The 16,906-nt window shown below is 51.5% G+C and overlaps 1 protein-coding gene across 1 annotated transcript in view; it reads right to left on the bottom strand.

The window, feature by feature from the left end:
* Positions 1–313: 313 nt before the first annotated feature.
* Kcnk12 (potassium two pore domain channel subfamily K member 12) overlaps positions 314–16,906 on the bottom strand; it is a 47,650-nt gene continuing 31,057 nt past the window's right edge. The window contains exon 2 of the mRNA XM_032908712.1: positions 314–1,332. Coding sequence (XP_032764603.1) covers positions 431–1,332 — 902 coding nt within the window. The 3' untranslated portion in view covers positions 314–430. The remainder of the gene's footprint in view (positions 1,333–16,906) is intronic.

Raw genomic sequence — 16,906 nt, 5'->3', positions numbered from 1 at the left:
AATTCAGAGCCATGAAAGGCGGCACCATATGCCTTAGGTTTGCCAGCTGCTTATGTGCATGGGGAAGGGTTTAGTCTGCGAAGGCCAGGGATGCACTCATTCTCTTTGCTGCAGTATGCACTGGAGTGGAGTAGGGGATTTGGGGTGCCACTTTTTCTCTTTCTGGAGGGGAAATTTGTTGGGGGCCACGACTCTCCAAGAGGGGACTCGAAAAAAAAAATCACAGTCTCATCTAAAACTTGCCCTTGAAAACGTCAGGCCTGGCCCAATAGTATTTCTTTAGAAAACATGTTTGTTTTGGTGGTGGTTTTTGGTTTCGTTTTTATTGGATAAAGATTAAGAAAGCGCCATCTCGGAGAGAAGTGAAGCAAACCCGCCCGGCGGCGCGCAGCCCCGGCCAGGTCCGCGGCGCTGGGGGCGGGCGGCCGCTCTACCTGGAGGCGCTGGTCTCTGCCAGCCGGTTGTTCATGATGCCCAGCGCGCCCACGCCGCCCGAGAAGCCGTTCTGGCGCGTGTTGACGCACACGCTGCGCGGGTAGCCGTTGGCCGTCTCGGAAAGCTGCTTCTGCAGCAGTGCCAGCGACACCTTGTTGGACGCCGTGAGGTCGCGCATTGAGATGAGCTCTCCCGACAGGCGGCGGCCCTCGGCGTCGCTGTCCCGAGCCGCGGGGTCGGTACCCAGCGCGGCCAGGCGACGGCGCAGCCGGGAGCCCGGGGTGATGGCATTGCGCCGGGACAGGGGCGCGCCGGGAGCCGGGCAGCAGCGCGTGCAGCAGCGACAGCTCAGCTTGCGCAGCATCCAGTTGAGCACCTGCTTGATGAGGATGGAGATGACGTTGAAGAGCGAGTAGATGCAGCACACGCCGAGCAGGATGAAGAGGAAGTTGCCCAGGCGGTAGAGCCCCTGGTTCCGGTAGGCGGCGTGCTGGCTGCTCACCAGGTCCCCGAAGCCGATGGTGCTGAAGGTGACGAAGCAGAAGTAGAGCGAGTCCACGTAGTCCCAGCCCTCCACGCTGGTGTACATGGCCGAGGCGCAGCAGGCCAGCAGCACGGCGAACAGGCCCAGGATGAGCAGCACGTGGTACACCGAGGGCTTCCAGCCCGCCAGGCTGTCGGCCTCCGACAGCGCCGAGCCGCGGCGGAAGGTGGCGGGCAGCAGGCCACTGCGGCGCAGCTGACGCTCCCGGCAGGCGCGCATGATGAAGGCCAGCAGCGAGATGATGCGCTCCAGAAAGAGGTTGAAGAACAGGATGGTCCCCGCGCAGCCGAACAGTCCGTAGGCGATGAGGAAGGCCTTCCCGCCCACTGTGGCTGGGGTGGTCATGCCGAAACCTGCGGGGATAACAGCCAGAGTCAGCGAGGGCCGGTGGCACATGCAGAGTTAACGCCTTTGCTGACCGACTTAAGTTAGGTGGGGGCGGGAGCGTACTTAGACAGTTCCCTCTTTTTGTGGCTCCTGGTCCTGGCAAACCCCAACAAGATGAAGTCCTGCCCTTTGGCCTGGGGTTATTTAAACAACACAGGTAGGGCAGATATGCACTAGGACCGGCCCAGTAGGACGCACTGAGCAGCACCTGGTGCAGAGATGCAAACCACTGAGCTGCCCACAAAGCCAAAGAATGACACCTTTTCCCCTGACTGAATTTTCTGTGGACTGTGGGGGCAGACAGGCTTGTTGGGCTAGGCTTCCATCTTGTTCAGGATTGCTTTCTTTGGGAGCAGTGAGAGAGAATGGCCTGATGGCTCTGGTTCACTTATGAAGCCCACACAAGGATCATTTGGGGACCTGTTCCCCTCCCACTTCAGAGTGCAGATCTGGACATCTGCCTCTGGGCTTTAGGCCCCTCTCCAGGACCACCATCAGTCACTTGCTGACACCGTGGCCAGGGGAAATGGTTCGTTTGGTCTAGCTGCGCCAGTGCATCAAACCCTTGTATCTAAGAGGGTTTGTTAGTGGATTCCCACAGAGAGTCTGACTGCCAGGGGGTGCGGGTGGGGAGAAAGCTCTCTTGATTTTCTTGGTGCTTGGAGTCTGAACTGTCTGAGCATCATCAGACATCTCCACATCCATGGGCGCAGACCTTCAGAGGACCACATCTCCCGTCGCACGCAGCAGAACAGGACAGCCCGTGCGCTTCTGCGCAGTAGGTCCAGCTCTAGGAAGAAGCAAGGGTACTTGGTCCCACTTGACTTATTGTCTCCTTAAACGTGCCAGAGAACAGACACCTACCACTTGCAGAGCAAATTCCTTAAGCTTGGATGCTAACCCCCTCTTGGTTCCCTGGAGGAAATGCCCGAGTTGCCTGTTCATCTTATGCCGACTGACTGAAGTTCAGGGAAAATCCTATGATATTGCTCATCGAGAGAGATGGTTTATTCTTTGCATTCCAAACTCGGCCACGAAAGAATTTTGAAAAAGCAAGTAACGGTAACATAGCAAACAGAATGTTAGTGGTTTGCCCAGGAATTTGAAAGGAGGGTTTTACGACACTTGAGAGCCAAACTCAAGTTCCTGGGTTCACAAATCGACACTGCATGTGGATTGGTGTATGGGGGGGGGGGTTAGAGAGCAGGCATGGCGGAGACACTTAAGCCCAGCATTTAGGAGGAAGAGGCAGGAGGATTAGGAGCTCAAAATCATCTTTGGCTACATAGTAAGTTGGAAGCCAGCCTAGGATATAGAAGACCCTGTCTCAAGAAACAAAAAAGTAAATTTAGAAAGTCCTAGGTTGGCGGCGGGAGGAGCACACACTGCGCTTGCAGCAGACCTTAATTCCTATCTGAATTTAATCTTAAATAGTCCCTTCCCTAAAGTGGTGCAAAGGCCCCTCTTTCCAGATGCAGCCCATGGCTACCGTAAGCTGCCCCAGCAAGAGCTGCTGAGATCGTGGCACCTGTTAAAACGGGGCTTCTGTAAAAATGGCGGCACGGCAACACCTTTTTAGCTGTCCATGCTCCTTTCCTGGATCAGCCTAGGACCTTCGTGAAGTACCCGCCGCAGGAGCTCCACAGAGGCAGGCGCCTCAGCCAAAGCCTGCTGCATCCGGAAGAACTTCCCACGCGAATCAATGGGCCCAATGCAGGGAAAAAGAAGGTGGTGGTGGTGGGGGAGAAGAGCCACCAATCACTGAGCTTCCCATAAAAACAAAACCAAAACTACCAACCCCTGAGTAGGAGAACCCACCAATCATTGAGCTCCCCCAAGCCAAGGACTTGAAATCCCACCAATCCTCAATGTGGAAATCTCGGCTCTGAAAAGCCCCACCCCCTGAGAAATCCTACATAAACTCTGCCCTTGGTCCATTCCCCACTGTCCTTTCTGGGGAGCAGAGGGCAGCCATCCCTGGATTTGTCCCTCTGCACCCTGAACCCTTCAATAAATCTCTTTTATGGGATTTGCTGCCTCGTGTGACTCGCTCATCGCTCATCGGAAGAAGGCAAGAAGCCCTGAAGAGAAGGGAAGCCGTGGAGCAGGGCTGAGGCTCCTGAGAGCCTCCTCCCTCAGAACTGTAAGGCTGAGCAGGCTTCTCAGAGCAGCGTGCTTCCTGGGCTCTCCTGTCTCAGGATGCCCTTCTATCGGGACACTGTCCCACCTCAGAGCTATATGGCTCTTGGGCTTCTGAGTCCCCGGATACTTCCGTCTGAGCAGAAATACTGACAGCACCCACATCAGGTGGCTTACGACCACCCGTAACTCTGGCTCCAGGAGGATTTAAAACCTCTGGCATTCAAAGCTCTGGGCGCCTGCACTCAACTACCCCTCACAATATTGCTTAAAGTCCTAAACTGATAAGTAGCGTCCAGCAGCGTGCCTACACCATGGTCAGCTCATTACAAGGGAACCCCACACACTGAAGGAAAAAGCACAAGCCACAGATATTTATAATCTTATGAACACCACAAAAAAGAACATTGAACAAAAGCTGTACACAAAAACAAATAACCCACTTCAGTAATATAATACAATTTTTTTTAGGGATGCCTAGTTCGATGATCAAATTATAATAGTTGGGGGCTTTCTTGGGGAGCAAGAAATAGAGGATGCAGGAGATAGGAATTTACATGTAGGGGTCCTCAAAATGTCACCCAAATGCTGTGTCCAATGTGTTAAACTGTATTTTCTGTGTTTTCTCACACTCCTGTGAAAGTTAGAAGTCTTGATTTTTAGAGTGTTACAAGTGGATGACTTTAATCTCCCTTTGTTATAACTCACTACTTCAGTTTGAGGATTGTTCTATTAGCGTTTGGTAGAAAAACAATGAGATGTTTTATTTCGTCACAGCTGGAGATTACAGCCGGTGGGACAAGGCTGGCCAGTGCTTCCACTGAGCTCCATGTCCACCTGGGAGACCTGAATTCTGACCTGTCCCTCACTGTGTGGGTGAGCAAGTATGGGCAATGAGAGCCTGGCTGTAGCTTGTTGAGAAGCAGACTGCCCCCTCCACTTGTCACCTACTCTTCTGCCCAAGCAGGGAAACAAAACCTCTGGCAGAGGAATTCTTTTGTTAAATTCCTAAAGAAACGGAAAAATCTTAAGCTTGGAAAATTGGAGCTTAGTCTTGTTAAGAGAATGCTGAACTGGATTTTCCTGTTTCTTCTGTCTTTCAGTTAAAGTCTTAAAACTGAGAAGTAATTCCTCATTCTTCTTTCTCTTTTGGAGGGCGGCGGCTGCTGCTGCTGCTGTGGGTGTTGGTGTTGGTGTTGTTGTTGTTGGTGGTGGAGGTGGTGAAGGTGGAGGTGGTGGTGGTGGAGGTGGTGGTGGTGGTGGTGGTGGTGGTGGTGGTGGAGGTGGTGGTGGTGGTGGTGGTGGTGGTGGTGGTGGTGGTGGTGGAGGTGGAGGTGGAGGTGGTGGTGGTGGTGGTGGCGGGGGTGGGGGTGTGGAGGTGGTGGTGGTGGTGGTGGTGGTGGTGGTGGGGGTGGTGGTGGTGGTGGGGGTGGTGGTGGAGGTGGTGGAGGTGGTGGTGGTGGAGGAGGAGGTGGTGGAGGTGGTGGAGGTGGTGGTGGCAGTGGTAGAGGTGTTGGAGGTGGTGGTGGAGGTGGTGGAGGTGGTGGTGGAGATGGTGGTGGAGGTGGAGGTGTTGGAGGTGGTGGTGGTGGAAGAGGAGGTGGTGGTGGAGGTGGAGGTGGTGGTGGAGGTGGAGGTGGTGGTGGTGGTGGTGGTGGAGGTGGTGGTGGTGGAGGTGGAGGAGGTGGTGGTGGTGGTGGTAGAGGTGTTGGAGGTGGAGATGGTGGAGGTGGTAGTGGTGGTGGTATGGTTCTTTGTAAGAGGGTCTCATAGTCTAGGATGGCTTTTGGTTTACTGTGTAACCTAGGGGAACCTTGGGTTCTGGATCCCTTACTCTGTCTCTGCTGGGTTCATAGGTGCGTGACTCCAGGTCAGCCAGACATATCCATGCTGGGCTGATTATATAGGGAAACCAGGTTTAACAACTGGGACACCCTCACTCCATTATCCTGGACATTGGCAGGAGACGGATTTGAGGTCCTAGACTCATCGTGTGCAGGCTCCTACCCCACCCCTAGGACACTCATGGTTATGAGGAGCTGTCAAGAGAACCTTGGACTGCAGATGACAAAGAGGCCACTCTCCTCTTGGCTGGATGTGGGCTGGGGCTGCAGAACTCCCGTGGATGTTGGAGTCCATTGTAGGGAGAACTCCCGGACACCCAGACAGTGTCCCCAGGGTCTCAGGCTGTGTTGGCAGTCATCTGGGTGGGAAACTCAGGGGAAGCAGCCCAGCCAGGGAAGGACAAGGGCAGTGATGAGAGCAACCTTTATCTTAAAGGTGCTATAGATTGGCTTGCCCATCCAAGGCTTCCTCCTGCCTCGACTTCCCTGTGGGTGGTGCATGCCAATGTGCCTGCTTGGATATTTTCCAGGTGGGGAGCAGTTTACCTTTTAGCACAGTTAGCCTCAAGTTTGCTATGCAACTAAGAACAACCTTGAACTCCTAATTCTGCTGCTTCGACAGCCAAAGTGATGGGCTTATATGCATTCACCATGGTGCCTGGCTAGTTTAGATCCTGAATATCCCCAAACTCCCAGCAGTCAAAGACCCGATCCCTGGGCACTAGGAGGTCATGGAACCTTTGGATGAGCCTTTAGGCCAGGGTGGCCATGTCCTTGTGAGGGCATTAGGAACCCTTTCTCTCTTTTGTTCTTTGGCCATGAGTATTGGGCTGGTTGGTTGGTTTTAGGAATTGAACCCAGGCCTCTAAGAAAGGACACACCTGCTTTTAGAGCGGGCAGTTCAGTCCCACCAGCAAGTGTTGGCTGACATAAGACAAGATCCCAGCATTACTGTGGCTAAGGTTTGGCAGGAAGTTAACTGGGTTGGATTTGGTACCTGAGGATGACTCTCAGTCTCAAAAATGGTGCTCAGAGGCAAACCAAGAGAAGGCTACCCGGAGCTCTGGTGTCTGTGGAAGATGCTGCTTAGGAAGCAGAAGGAAGTTCTTAAAGACAGTAGAAGGAAACGGAGCTGCTCTCTGTGTCGGTCCAGTTAACAAACCCGTTCCTCTGTGCTGGCGCAGTGTGTATCCGCCCACAGTGTCCCTGTAACCTGTAATGAAGCAGGCCCCACTCCTCAGAGGAAACCACAGTTGCTGGGGTCCCACGGCTGGGGAGAGGGGAGGCGTAGAGAACAACGTTAGCCCTAAGTGTCATGACTCTGTCTTTGTGTTTCTCCTGCACCATGGCCACCACCTTCAACTGGACATGAGAGGCACCACCGCTCTTCCTCAGTTGCATGGATGACACAAGCTGGTCGTTTAGATATGAGCTGACCCAGCGCTTGGGCACAGCATACGAGGTGTCTGTTGCTCCTGGATAACCACAGGCAGGGTTCTCATCTCTCCCTTGGGATCCCCACAGGCCAACCCTGCTCCGTATGGCTGAGACTGTCTCTCTTCCACCCTCCAGTGGGGGGGGGCAGATACCTAACCCCCACAACCTACCCCACGTCTGGCTCACTGGCCTCCACTGAGGCCTTCCTTTAGCGCTTGGATTTAGGGTGTGGATCTGGCTTCTTTTTGGACAGCAAAACTCCCAAGGGCCCCAGCAAGATGACCAAGACCAGATAGGTGGCCTTTAATGCCAGCGTTATCTGTGCACAGCCTGTCCCTATTGTCCCTGCACACCGTAGGGCCAGAACCTGTGCTGGAGTCTTCTTGTGGCTTTCTCTTGGTTTATACTCAGCACAAGTACTTGGGAGGGCAATGGTACTGGGGGGCTGTGGACTCTCTGTTCCTAGGTGACAACAGGCCTCTAGCATATCACGGTGACAGGGCTGTGAGGCTGCTGCCCTCACAAATGGGGCCCTGCTGACAAGGCCTTCAAGGCTTGAGGAGCCTGGGACCGAGACAGGGCAGACAGTGCTAATGGGCATCATGTACCCCTGGGTGACAGTCTCTGTGTGACACACGGGACACTGACCCTCTCTTCCTATCCAGCCACTCCGTGAAGAGGTGTGACCACTCCACGACCCTGCCTGAAACACAGGCAAGGAAGTTAATGTGGAAGTAGGGGTGCTTGCTGGACCCACTTGTCAGAGGCTGTGCCGCCCCAGGACCTGTGACACCTTTGCCATTAGGCAGTGGGAGATTTGTCCCTTCACCCCCACCCCCTACCCCCCAGGACCTTCTGCCAGGAGGTGCTGCACTGTTGACTCTGGGGAAAGGGGCAGAATTGATAGTTCAGTCTGGCATTCCCTTGAGACTAAAAGTGCCACAAGAGTTTCTCCAGGATGATTTAACCATCGGGGTGCTCCAGCAGCTGGCTGTATGGCTATAGTGCAGATTCCAGCAATGACCCACTCCAGGGGCAACTTGGTAACTTGCATTTTAACTAATATCTCCAAATGAATCTGCTATACAACAGCTGAAGTCATTACGACGCTAAATTTAAGTTAAATATGTCAGTAGGCTTTCTTGACTGGACTCTGTCCAGCTGTAGGTAGTTAATTAAAATTTCCACTGCAGGAATGTTTTCACTAGAAGACAGTTTCCTGTGTGAATTAGGACTGGGACTGTGGGGCCTACGTTTTGATTTGCTGGTCCCACCTGTTTGGATGACACTTCCCTAGGAAGTCTAACGGCACTGTCCCATTTGACAGTTTGAGGCGGTCTTGCTCTGTGACCTAGGCTTGCCTCAAACTTTCTGCATTTCCCGTTTCAGGGCCGGGATTACAAGTACTGGAATTACAGGCATGCAATTAAATTGGCTTGGCTAAATTCAAATTTAATTCAATACTCAAGAATTCCAAGGCTGATGTGAGGATGGGCTCGGCTCAGGCTCTTTGTCTGGAAGTAGAAGAGAAGGAGATGTGGGGCGAGCTGTGAAGTGAGAGGGCTGCACTGTGGATGGAACACAGCCTGACTCTGTAAGAGAAGAAAAGAGGGGTGGGGGCCGGAGAGATGGTTCAGTGCCCAAGAGCGCTGGCTGCTCTTCCAGAGGGCCTGGGTTGTATTCCCAACAAAACGCATGCCACTCACAGCTGTCTGAAATCCAGTTCCCAGGGATCTAGAGTTAGATACACGATACACATGGATACAGACACATGCAGGCAGAACACCAACACCATGAAATAAAAATAAAGAAAAAGGAGAGAGGAAAGAGGTTCTAGGCAGTGCTCTGTGGATGCAGTCTTGTCAGTTGAGAAAGACAGGATCAGAGACTTCCCAGGCACAAGCCGCAGACCTGGCATTTCAGGACAGCAACCTGTCAGCCTGCTCTGTCACTCTCCTGGGTGGACAACCACCTATCCTGATAAGCCTGACGCGTTTGAGAGAGCCAAGGAGGGCTAGGAAAGGTTACTGACAGAAGAGCCCACAGAGGCTGCACCCCAGGAAGGCAAAGGACCCCAGGCTTCAGCTGAGCCCACACGACTCCAGGCACTATGCCAAGCGCTACACGCTTAGCCATCCATTTAATTCTCGCCATAACAGGTCTCCTTGATTTTTAGCTCACAGCTTTCCCTGCCTTCTACATTTTAACATGTCTCAAATTGTCATGCATCTTACAAGCAATGACAGAGTGTATGTGTGATGACATACACAGTTGAGAGTAGCCACGCTGAATGGTGTGGTGCCTTTGATCGGATGAGCTGTGGTGGGAATTACCATCATTCCCGTTCGTGAGACTCATAAGAGGGATCCACCCAACGGATGAGGATGCTGAAGTTAGTAACATGCCCGCCCATTATCATAAGCGATAACGTTCGTAGCTGGAAGAACTTGGGCTAAGGCAAGGGAAGAGAGTGGTACATGCGAGAGTTTGGAAGACAAGAAGGCTGTGCCCCGTGCAGCGGTGCTTAGCTCTAGGGACACAGCGGCATCACCTGGACACGCTACAGACAGTCCCAGCCTCCAGGTGCATCCACAGCAGCGCCTCCTGAAGGAAGTCCCCCGCCCCCGGGCGAGCGGGAGTGACAGGGAAAGCCCAGTGGGTGGAGGGAATGATCATGCTCAGTTTTGAAGACTGGAATTTCAAGAGCATCGTAGCCAGACTCCGGGACTGAGAAAGGCCTAGGAGTTGTACACAGGGTCTGGGGTGCATGGACTGGTCAGCCTTTGGGTGCCTGCACACAGCGGCTGCTGGAATTTGTGAATCTGTGGGGAAAAGAAAAGGAGAATGCTGGGAGAAGCTTCTATTCACCTCACAGCTTGCATGAACAATGATATGCGGTTCTGCTTTCTAGGAATGAAAAATTCTAGATGTCTCAGAGAAAGTCAGGAAGTCTCCATTCCCAAGACGTGGGCACCTTTCATGGACTGCTGAGGGCAGGAGCTGTGGGGACTGGCATTGTGCTCCCTCTACGAGTGAGGTTGCATGGACAAAAAACACTTCCCTGTATCCTCTGCGTTTCCCTTTCCACAATCTTTCACTGTGGTTATGAGCACAGAAGGAGGATGTAGTTTCCATGGGGGCTAGGGAGTGGTAGAATGGTCTTGTGGGAAACACCTTGGGCCAGACGTGGGCCCTATGTCATAGCTAATGTGCTTCAGGGCAGATGTGTGAGGAAAGTGCACTTTAAAACATCACCTAGGAATCTGGGCACTGGAAACAAACTCAGTCTGACTTCATCATGGACCTGTCTTTCCCTTCAGTGAGTCTCAGCTTCATCTCTGGGCTCCCCTCCAGCTTTGACCTCTCTGCTGGGTGGGAGGTCCATGGGGAGGTAAGTACCAGCGTGGTCAATCCCAAAAGAGAGATAAGATAGATAACAGATAGATAAATGGACAGATGATAGTTAGATAAATGGATAGATGATACGTAGATAGATGATATAGAATAGATGATACGTAGATAGATGGTATAGGATACACAGGTAGATAGATGATATAGGATACACAGGTAGATAGATGATATAGGATACACAGGTAGATAGATGATATAGGATACACAGGTAGATAGATGATATAGAATAGATGATACGTAGATAGATGATATAGGATACACAGGTAGATAGATGATATAGGATACACAGGTAGATAGATGATATAGGATACACAGGTAGATAGATGATATAGGATACACAGGTAGATAGACGATATAGGATACACAGATAATAGATGATATAGGATACACAGGTAGATAGATGATATATGATAGATAATAGGTAGATAGATGAGAGATGTTGGTAGGAAAGCTGAGACTGAGGCCTTCTGGTCCATCTTAGTTGCTGCTTGTGCTTGGGCCAATTTGAAGAGCAGGAGTGTCTGGCTTAGGCCTCTCCTTGTGGATACAGGGGTGCGTGTCTGTCTCACTCCAGTGTTTGGTGACTGGATACAGAGGCAGGAGCCAGTCAGTCACAGGACAAAAGCACTGCTTCCCATCATCCTAGGTCGACTTGCTTGCCTTGGGACCTGGGAGATGACTTTCTTTGTTTAATGTCAGGAGCCTGAGGGCTGGGAAGTGGGACTGATGTGCAGGCCTGTGTTTTCTCTTCCTTGGTGACCAAGATGTAATCTGAGGCCTTGTACATGCACACACGCGCAGTGGCTCCTTACCTCTGCGCTTCAGCCCAGCCTCTAGCTAGGCCAGCACTTTCCAACCTGAGAAAGGTTTTAGTAAACTGTGAGCAAAAAGCAGTTCCCTGGAGCTCTGTGCCCTGGCATAGATTTCCTGCTGGGGCTGTGCTCCACCCCCACTTTGTGCCTGTCTCTGGGATTAAACTCTTCTCTCCTCACCAGAAATCATTCAACAAAATGAGTTATTAAAAGCCGGTTAACTACTCCTGCCTCCGGGTAGCTCCTGCTTCACAACCTCTCCTGGGGAGCCGCTGTCAAATGCAGGCCCTGTGGAGCAGCAGGGAAGATGACTCATTTACATAGAGTCAGGCTCTATCCTGCCCCCCCCCCCCGCCCCCCAGCTCTGTCCCTGTCTCTCTGATGACTAATCCCCTTCAAGGATGAGATCACCGCCCCTCCTGCACCCCCACCAAGAGAGCAGAACCCCAGCCTCAGTCCCAAGACTTTGGGCAGAGACAGAACCTAAAACCAGGCAAGTTCTTGGCTGAGGCAGAAGTGTGGCCAATAAGAGCCCAGAGTTAGGAGCAGCTGGCTGCAAAATTGTCCTACTGCCTGCTAAGCCCTGCTCCTTGATCTTCCCATTTTAGAATACTCTGATGGTGCTCCAGGGATGACCAGAAAGATTCCAGCTTCCCCTCAGATAAACAGAGAAGGGATGGGAGAAAGCAGCCCCTCTAAACACAATGGTTCTAGAAGGGAAAGAAGTCGTGGAAGGTTCAACTCCACTCAGCCAGGTCTTTCCATACGAGGAGACAGCTTGTGTAGGTTTGGGCTGCCTTGAGGGCTTCTGTGCCTAGGCTGGAGAGGCATGGTGCTGAAAGACCACCGGGGTAGGGAAGACCCAACTCAAATCTCGAGATGAAGCAACCCCCGAAGAACTCACGAGAAACCGGTCTTTTTTTTTTTTTTTCGGAGCTGGGGACCAAACCCAGGCCCTCGCACTTGCTAGGCAAGCTCTCTACTGCTGAGCTAAATCCCCAACCCCGAGAAACCCGTCTTGATGTAATAAACAAGAGGTGTATTTGAGGAACCAGAACTCTGGGGACACACAAGAGACAGAGGATTCGACCCCGAGCCCAATTAGGGGAAGGGATTTATAGGGAAAATTACATAGGCAGTTGGCAACAGTCACACAAAGCAATTTCATTGGTTTGTTCACATTGGCACACATGATCTAACTTGGGCTCAGTTCAACTCTAGGCCACCCTGCTTTTGGGGCAAGCTGACCCTAGTTCTTGTTTTTCTCAGGACTGTTCAGTCAGGCCTTATCGAGGCCAGATGGTTTGTGGTGGCTATAACCAGGCTACATCCCCAAAACCTGTTATGTTATTTTTTGCTGTAAGGTACACTTGTCCTCACAGCAGGGTCAGTGGGGGCTAGTTTAAAATCTTTATTCTTTCAGTGCTTAGGGAGAAAGAGGACAGAGCCCCTAAAAGCTAGCTGCCGGGATGCCTCAGTGACCTACAGAGATGTACAGCCTTGATCTTTTTTTGACTATGGTGTTCTACATCTGTCAGCAACTCCCACAGACGGTGGCCTGTTGGCTGTTCATAGTAGACATGAAGACAAGAAGTCACAGGAAAACAGACTCACGGCTTTAAAGCAGCATCCAGAGAAATACCCAGGAGGGTTCACAAGGAATCCCTGTCTGCCCTGCCAACCTGCTGACATGCCCCATCCAGAGGCTGGCAGACAGGTCCATCAAAGAACTACCATAACACCTCAGAGTGTGTCAGCTTAGAGCCTGGCAGGTGAGCAGGGGTGGAACTGTTGTGGCTAAGCTGAGGACCTAGACGGGGCTGGTTCTAAGTGCGAATTCTGCTCTCAGTGGCTGTAGCAGGAGAGCCAATGACCAGTCGTTGTACAGGAAGTAGGTGGAACCTTGGAGTGAATGAAACCTTTGGAACCCCAGGCCTAGCACCCCATTAGTGCTTTTGGAGGTGCAATCCAGCGTCATTACACAGGCTTGGGAAAGGAATGCATATGAAAGAAGAAACACAGAACACAGGGCATAGTTTGTGACACCCAAAGTCTTTCCACTGTCTTCTTGAACTCTACCCTGCCCCATCCGCCAGGTAAAAGGTTGAAGCTGTGATCTTGCTTCAGAGCACATACCTGATTACATCATGCAGTGGTTTGCTGTGGTCAGGATGCTACCCTGGCTTGCTGTCTTCGGTGTGGAAGGACATGGGGGCTGTGGTGGTTTGAATAGGAATGGCCCCCATAGGCTCATAGATTTGAATCCTTGGTCAGTAGGGAAATGGTGCTATTTGGAGGTGTGGCTTTGTCAGAGTAGGTGTGGCTTCACTGAAGGAAGTGTGTCCCTCAGCGTAGTCTTTGATGTTTCAATATTCAAGCCTGGCCTAGTGTCACTCTCTCTTCCTGCTATCTGCTGAAATGTAAAAACTACAGCACCACGTCTGCCTGCATGCCATCATGGTTCCCACCATTTTGATAATGGACTGAATCTCTGAACTGTAAGCCAGCCCCAATGAAATGTTTTCTTTGTGAGAGTTGCTGTGATCATGGTGTCTCGTCATAGCAACAGGACATTGAATAGACAGGGGCCAAGACTTGGAGCTCTCAGGGACCTTGGTGAAGGTCACAGAATAATGCACTGGACAGGGCCCTCCAAAATCTTGTTCCTCCTCTTTCACTGAGCAGCCTCCCCTGTCCCAGTGAGCAGAGGTCACCCCTTGGAACACTGTGCCTCCTGCACACTGCCTCACCTCGTGGGTTTTCTGGAAGCACAGCCCGACAGTGTCACCTCTGTCCTGTCTGTCTGAGCTCTGACTGTTTTCCCTGACCAGCAGTGATGCGTTTCCTGCACTCTTCGCCTTGTGAATGGACCTATCACCATGTGGCACATTTTGAAATTTTCATTACATTATTTTTCAATTTATTTATTGGGTGGGGTATAGCATACTTAGGCCTGGGTGCGGAGGTCAGAAGACAGATCGTATGAGTGAATTCTCTCCTTCTAATGTGTGGGTCCTGGGGATTGAACTCAGATCCTAAGATTTGGCAGCAATGCCTTTATCCTCTGAGCCATCTCGCTGGCCCTCCAAACAGTACCTTCTTCTCTTCAGGCGTCTAGTCCTGAAGTGTCATGGTGTCTGTGGCTGCTCTGTGGTTGATTGTCCTGAAGTCTTATTTAGCCCTTTGTGTTTTTCCATTCTGTCGGGCTACCGAGGATACACAATTTTCCAGGCTTCTTCCCACCACGAGGGAGTAGTTTTGACTTCCTTCCTGGAACTGACTCTGTCAGTCACCAGCAGTTATTGTTCCAGGATCACGGCTTCTGTGCTGGATGGAGTTGCATTCCTTTAACGAGTCTCTAAAGCCTTTCTTGGTCTTTGGGCTGAAACTGCTTCTATATGTACGGTGTTTTTGATACATGAAGTAGGGAAGGAGGACGACTGTGATCAGTAACATTGGCAAACCACCAAAGATACCAGGAAAGCACCTGCTGAACAAATTGGCTTTGCAGGCACACTGTGAGCTCCCTGCACACCATGGGGGCGAGTCTGTGAGGAGGCACCTGAAAGGGCTGATTCTGTGATCTGGGCTTGACTTTGAGGATGGGGGAAGACTGAAGGCAGCAAGCAGGCTTTGCTCTGGATTGAACGTTGCCACGGAGTGGAGCAAGCCTTGATCACTCTTAGCAGGCAGATGGGAACCACAGAGCACTCTCACTCGCTTGGTTGCTTGGTCTGGTGGATGTTCATTTTGTGGTCTATGTTAGGACTTGGTTGTAGGGCTTTGTTCTTAGCTCTCTCCTTTCTGGTCATTAGTGGAAATTCTGTCCAGTCACAAGGCAGCAGAGCCCTTCTGTGGGCCCCAGGCTAGCTTCTGGCTTTGAGGAGTTGTCTTCGCCCATCACCAAACAGCTCTGTCCTCACTGTCCCAAGGGAGCACCCGTTGGCTGCCATTCACTATGTAGGAGAATGTGCATGCCAGTGTCTACTTTCTTTGGCGTATGTGCAGCTGTGTGCGCAGAAGCACTCTTCCTGTGGGGAGCATATCTCTGAGTGCTGAAGATATGATTTTCATTTTAAGTTTCTTCTGTATGATTTTATAAATATTTCGCATTTCTGGGTATAAGTGGGGGTTGTTCTTGCTTTTGTCCTTTTGCAGTGTTGGGGATTGAACTTACCATCTTGCATGTGCTAGGCAAGTGCTCTACCACTTAGCTATATCTTCGTCTCTAGTAGAGGGGACCCAGTACTACAGTGACAGTGAAGGCGTTACCTATGGAAATGACTGCAAAGGAGATGCTACAGGAAGCCAGGAAGCTCTGGGAGAAGGGGGGAGGGCTTCTTGAAGGAGGCGTCTTTGGGTCTGAGTAGATGCCCAGTCAGCAGAGAGGGCACCAAGGATTCAGGGATGCTGTAGGTAAGGCCTCCTAGGAGCACATGAGGAACCGGTGCCCATTTACCAAACACTTCCTGAGGCCCTAGAGTTTGCCAGGCACTGTGCCAGGACCTTGAGAGTCATCAGTGAGCCAAATGGTTCACTGCTCCATGGCACTTATGGCCAAGTATGGAAGATGGAAACCACAAACAATATGCGGTGTGTTACGGTGTGATGGACTGAGTGCTATAGAATAAACAGCAGGCGGAGGGAGTGGGGTGCCAAGGGAAGGGAAGAGAAGGCAGGTTCGGTGGTGAGTGGGGTGGGTCAGAGGTCTCAGGAGACAGCAGCATCTGGATGAGAGTGTCCTGGGGCCACCAGCAGCTTGCACAGAGGCACTGAGGCAGGAGACCTCAGAGGGAGAAAGGGGGCCAAAGAGATCACCCATGAATCTCTGACATACTCCCAAGTGACACAGATACCTAAGATGGGAAGGCCTGTCCCTCTCGTTGGTTGGAGTAAGAGAGAACCAAATCCACCAATGACTTTACAGAACGAGAAGACCATCCAGGAGATTTCAACAGCAGTGGAGGTGATGAACATGGTTGGTGACATTTTTATCTTCCAGAATTTCATTCAATTTTAAAAGGGAATTGCAAGAATAGCCATCTCTGTGTGTGTGTGTGTGTGTGTGTGTGTGTGTGTGTAAGTGTGCATGTGTGAGTGTATGTATGTGCATGCATGTGTGAATATGAGTGTACACATGCTTGTGTGAGTTGTGTGTGTGTGTGTGTGTGCGTGCAAGTGTGCTTATATGTGTGCACGCACATGTGTATGGACATACGTATGCATTGAAAAGAGGAGACCCAGACAGGGCAATAGTCAGAGGAGCTAAAGGGACCAACAGGAGAGAACAAACTTGGATTCTGAAGGATGTAGGAGGTTAAAGACAGAGAAACAAGCTGACACGGTGTGGCCCCAGCTCTTGGGAACTGGAAGTTCAAAGCCATCCTGTGTTACATGATAGAAAACCAAATCAGAATTATCCAAATGAAACTAACAGCTAAAATAAAGCCAAACAACCAGAGTTAAGAGGGAAACCTCAGCTCTCTGAGGATTGGCAGCTGAGAAGTGGCCTGCTCTGGGCATGAGAGAAGGGTGGAGGGGAGGTATGGAGCACTGGGGATCTGAGGGCACCCGCACACAGGGGTGCCACTTTGCCTCAGAGAGACAGAGCAAGCCACACATGTGTCGGGATGCGATGACCAATCCACAGGCCTGCAGTCATGGACTTGGGTCCACCCAGTTACCACACCTCACTGGGACCTTCGGCAAGCCACATGCTACATTTCCGTTTCCTTGTCCATCAGATGGAGACAGGTTGGGAGGGACAGACAAACAGCCTATGTACCTAGCAGAGTGCTTAGTGGAGAGTAGACAATAAGTACGATTTATTGGTTTATTATTGAGCTTGGGTTCCTGCACAAGGGAAAGTAGGGAGGGCCAGGTCACACGGGGCAGGC

The sequence above is a fragment of the Rattus rattus genome, chromosome 7 (assembly GCF_011064425.1).
Source record: "Rattus rattus isolate New Zealand chromosome 7, Rrattus_CSIRO_v1, whole genome shotgun sequence".
In the NCBI taxonomy this organism is placed as follows: Eukaryota; Metazoa; Chordata; class Mammalia; order Rodentia; family Muridae; genus Rattus; species Rattus rattus.
The sequence above is the reverse complement of the archived record's forward strand: the minus strand, read 5'-3'. Positions and strand labels throughout refer to the sequence as shown.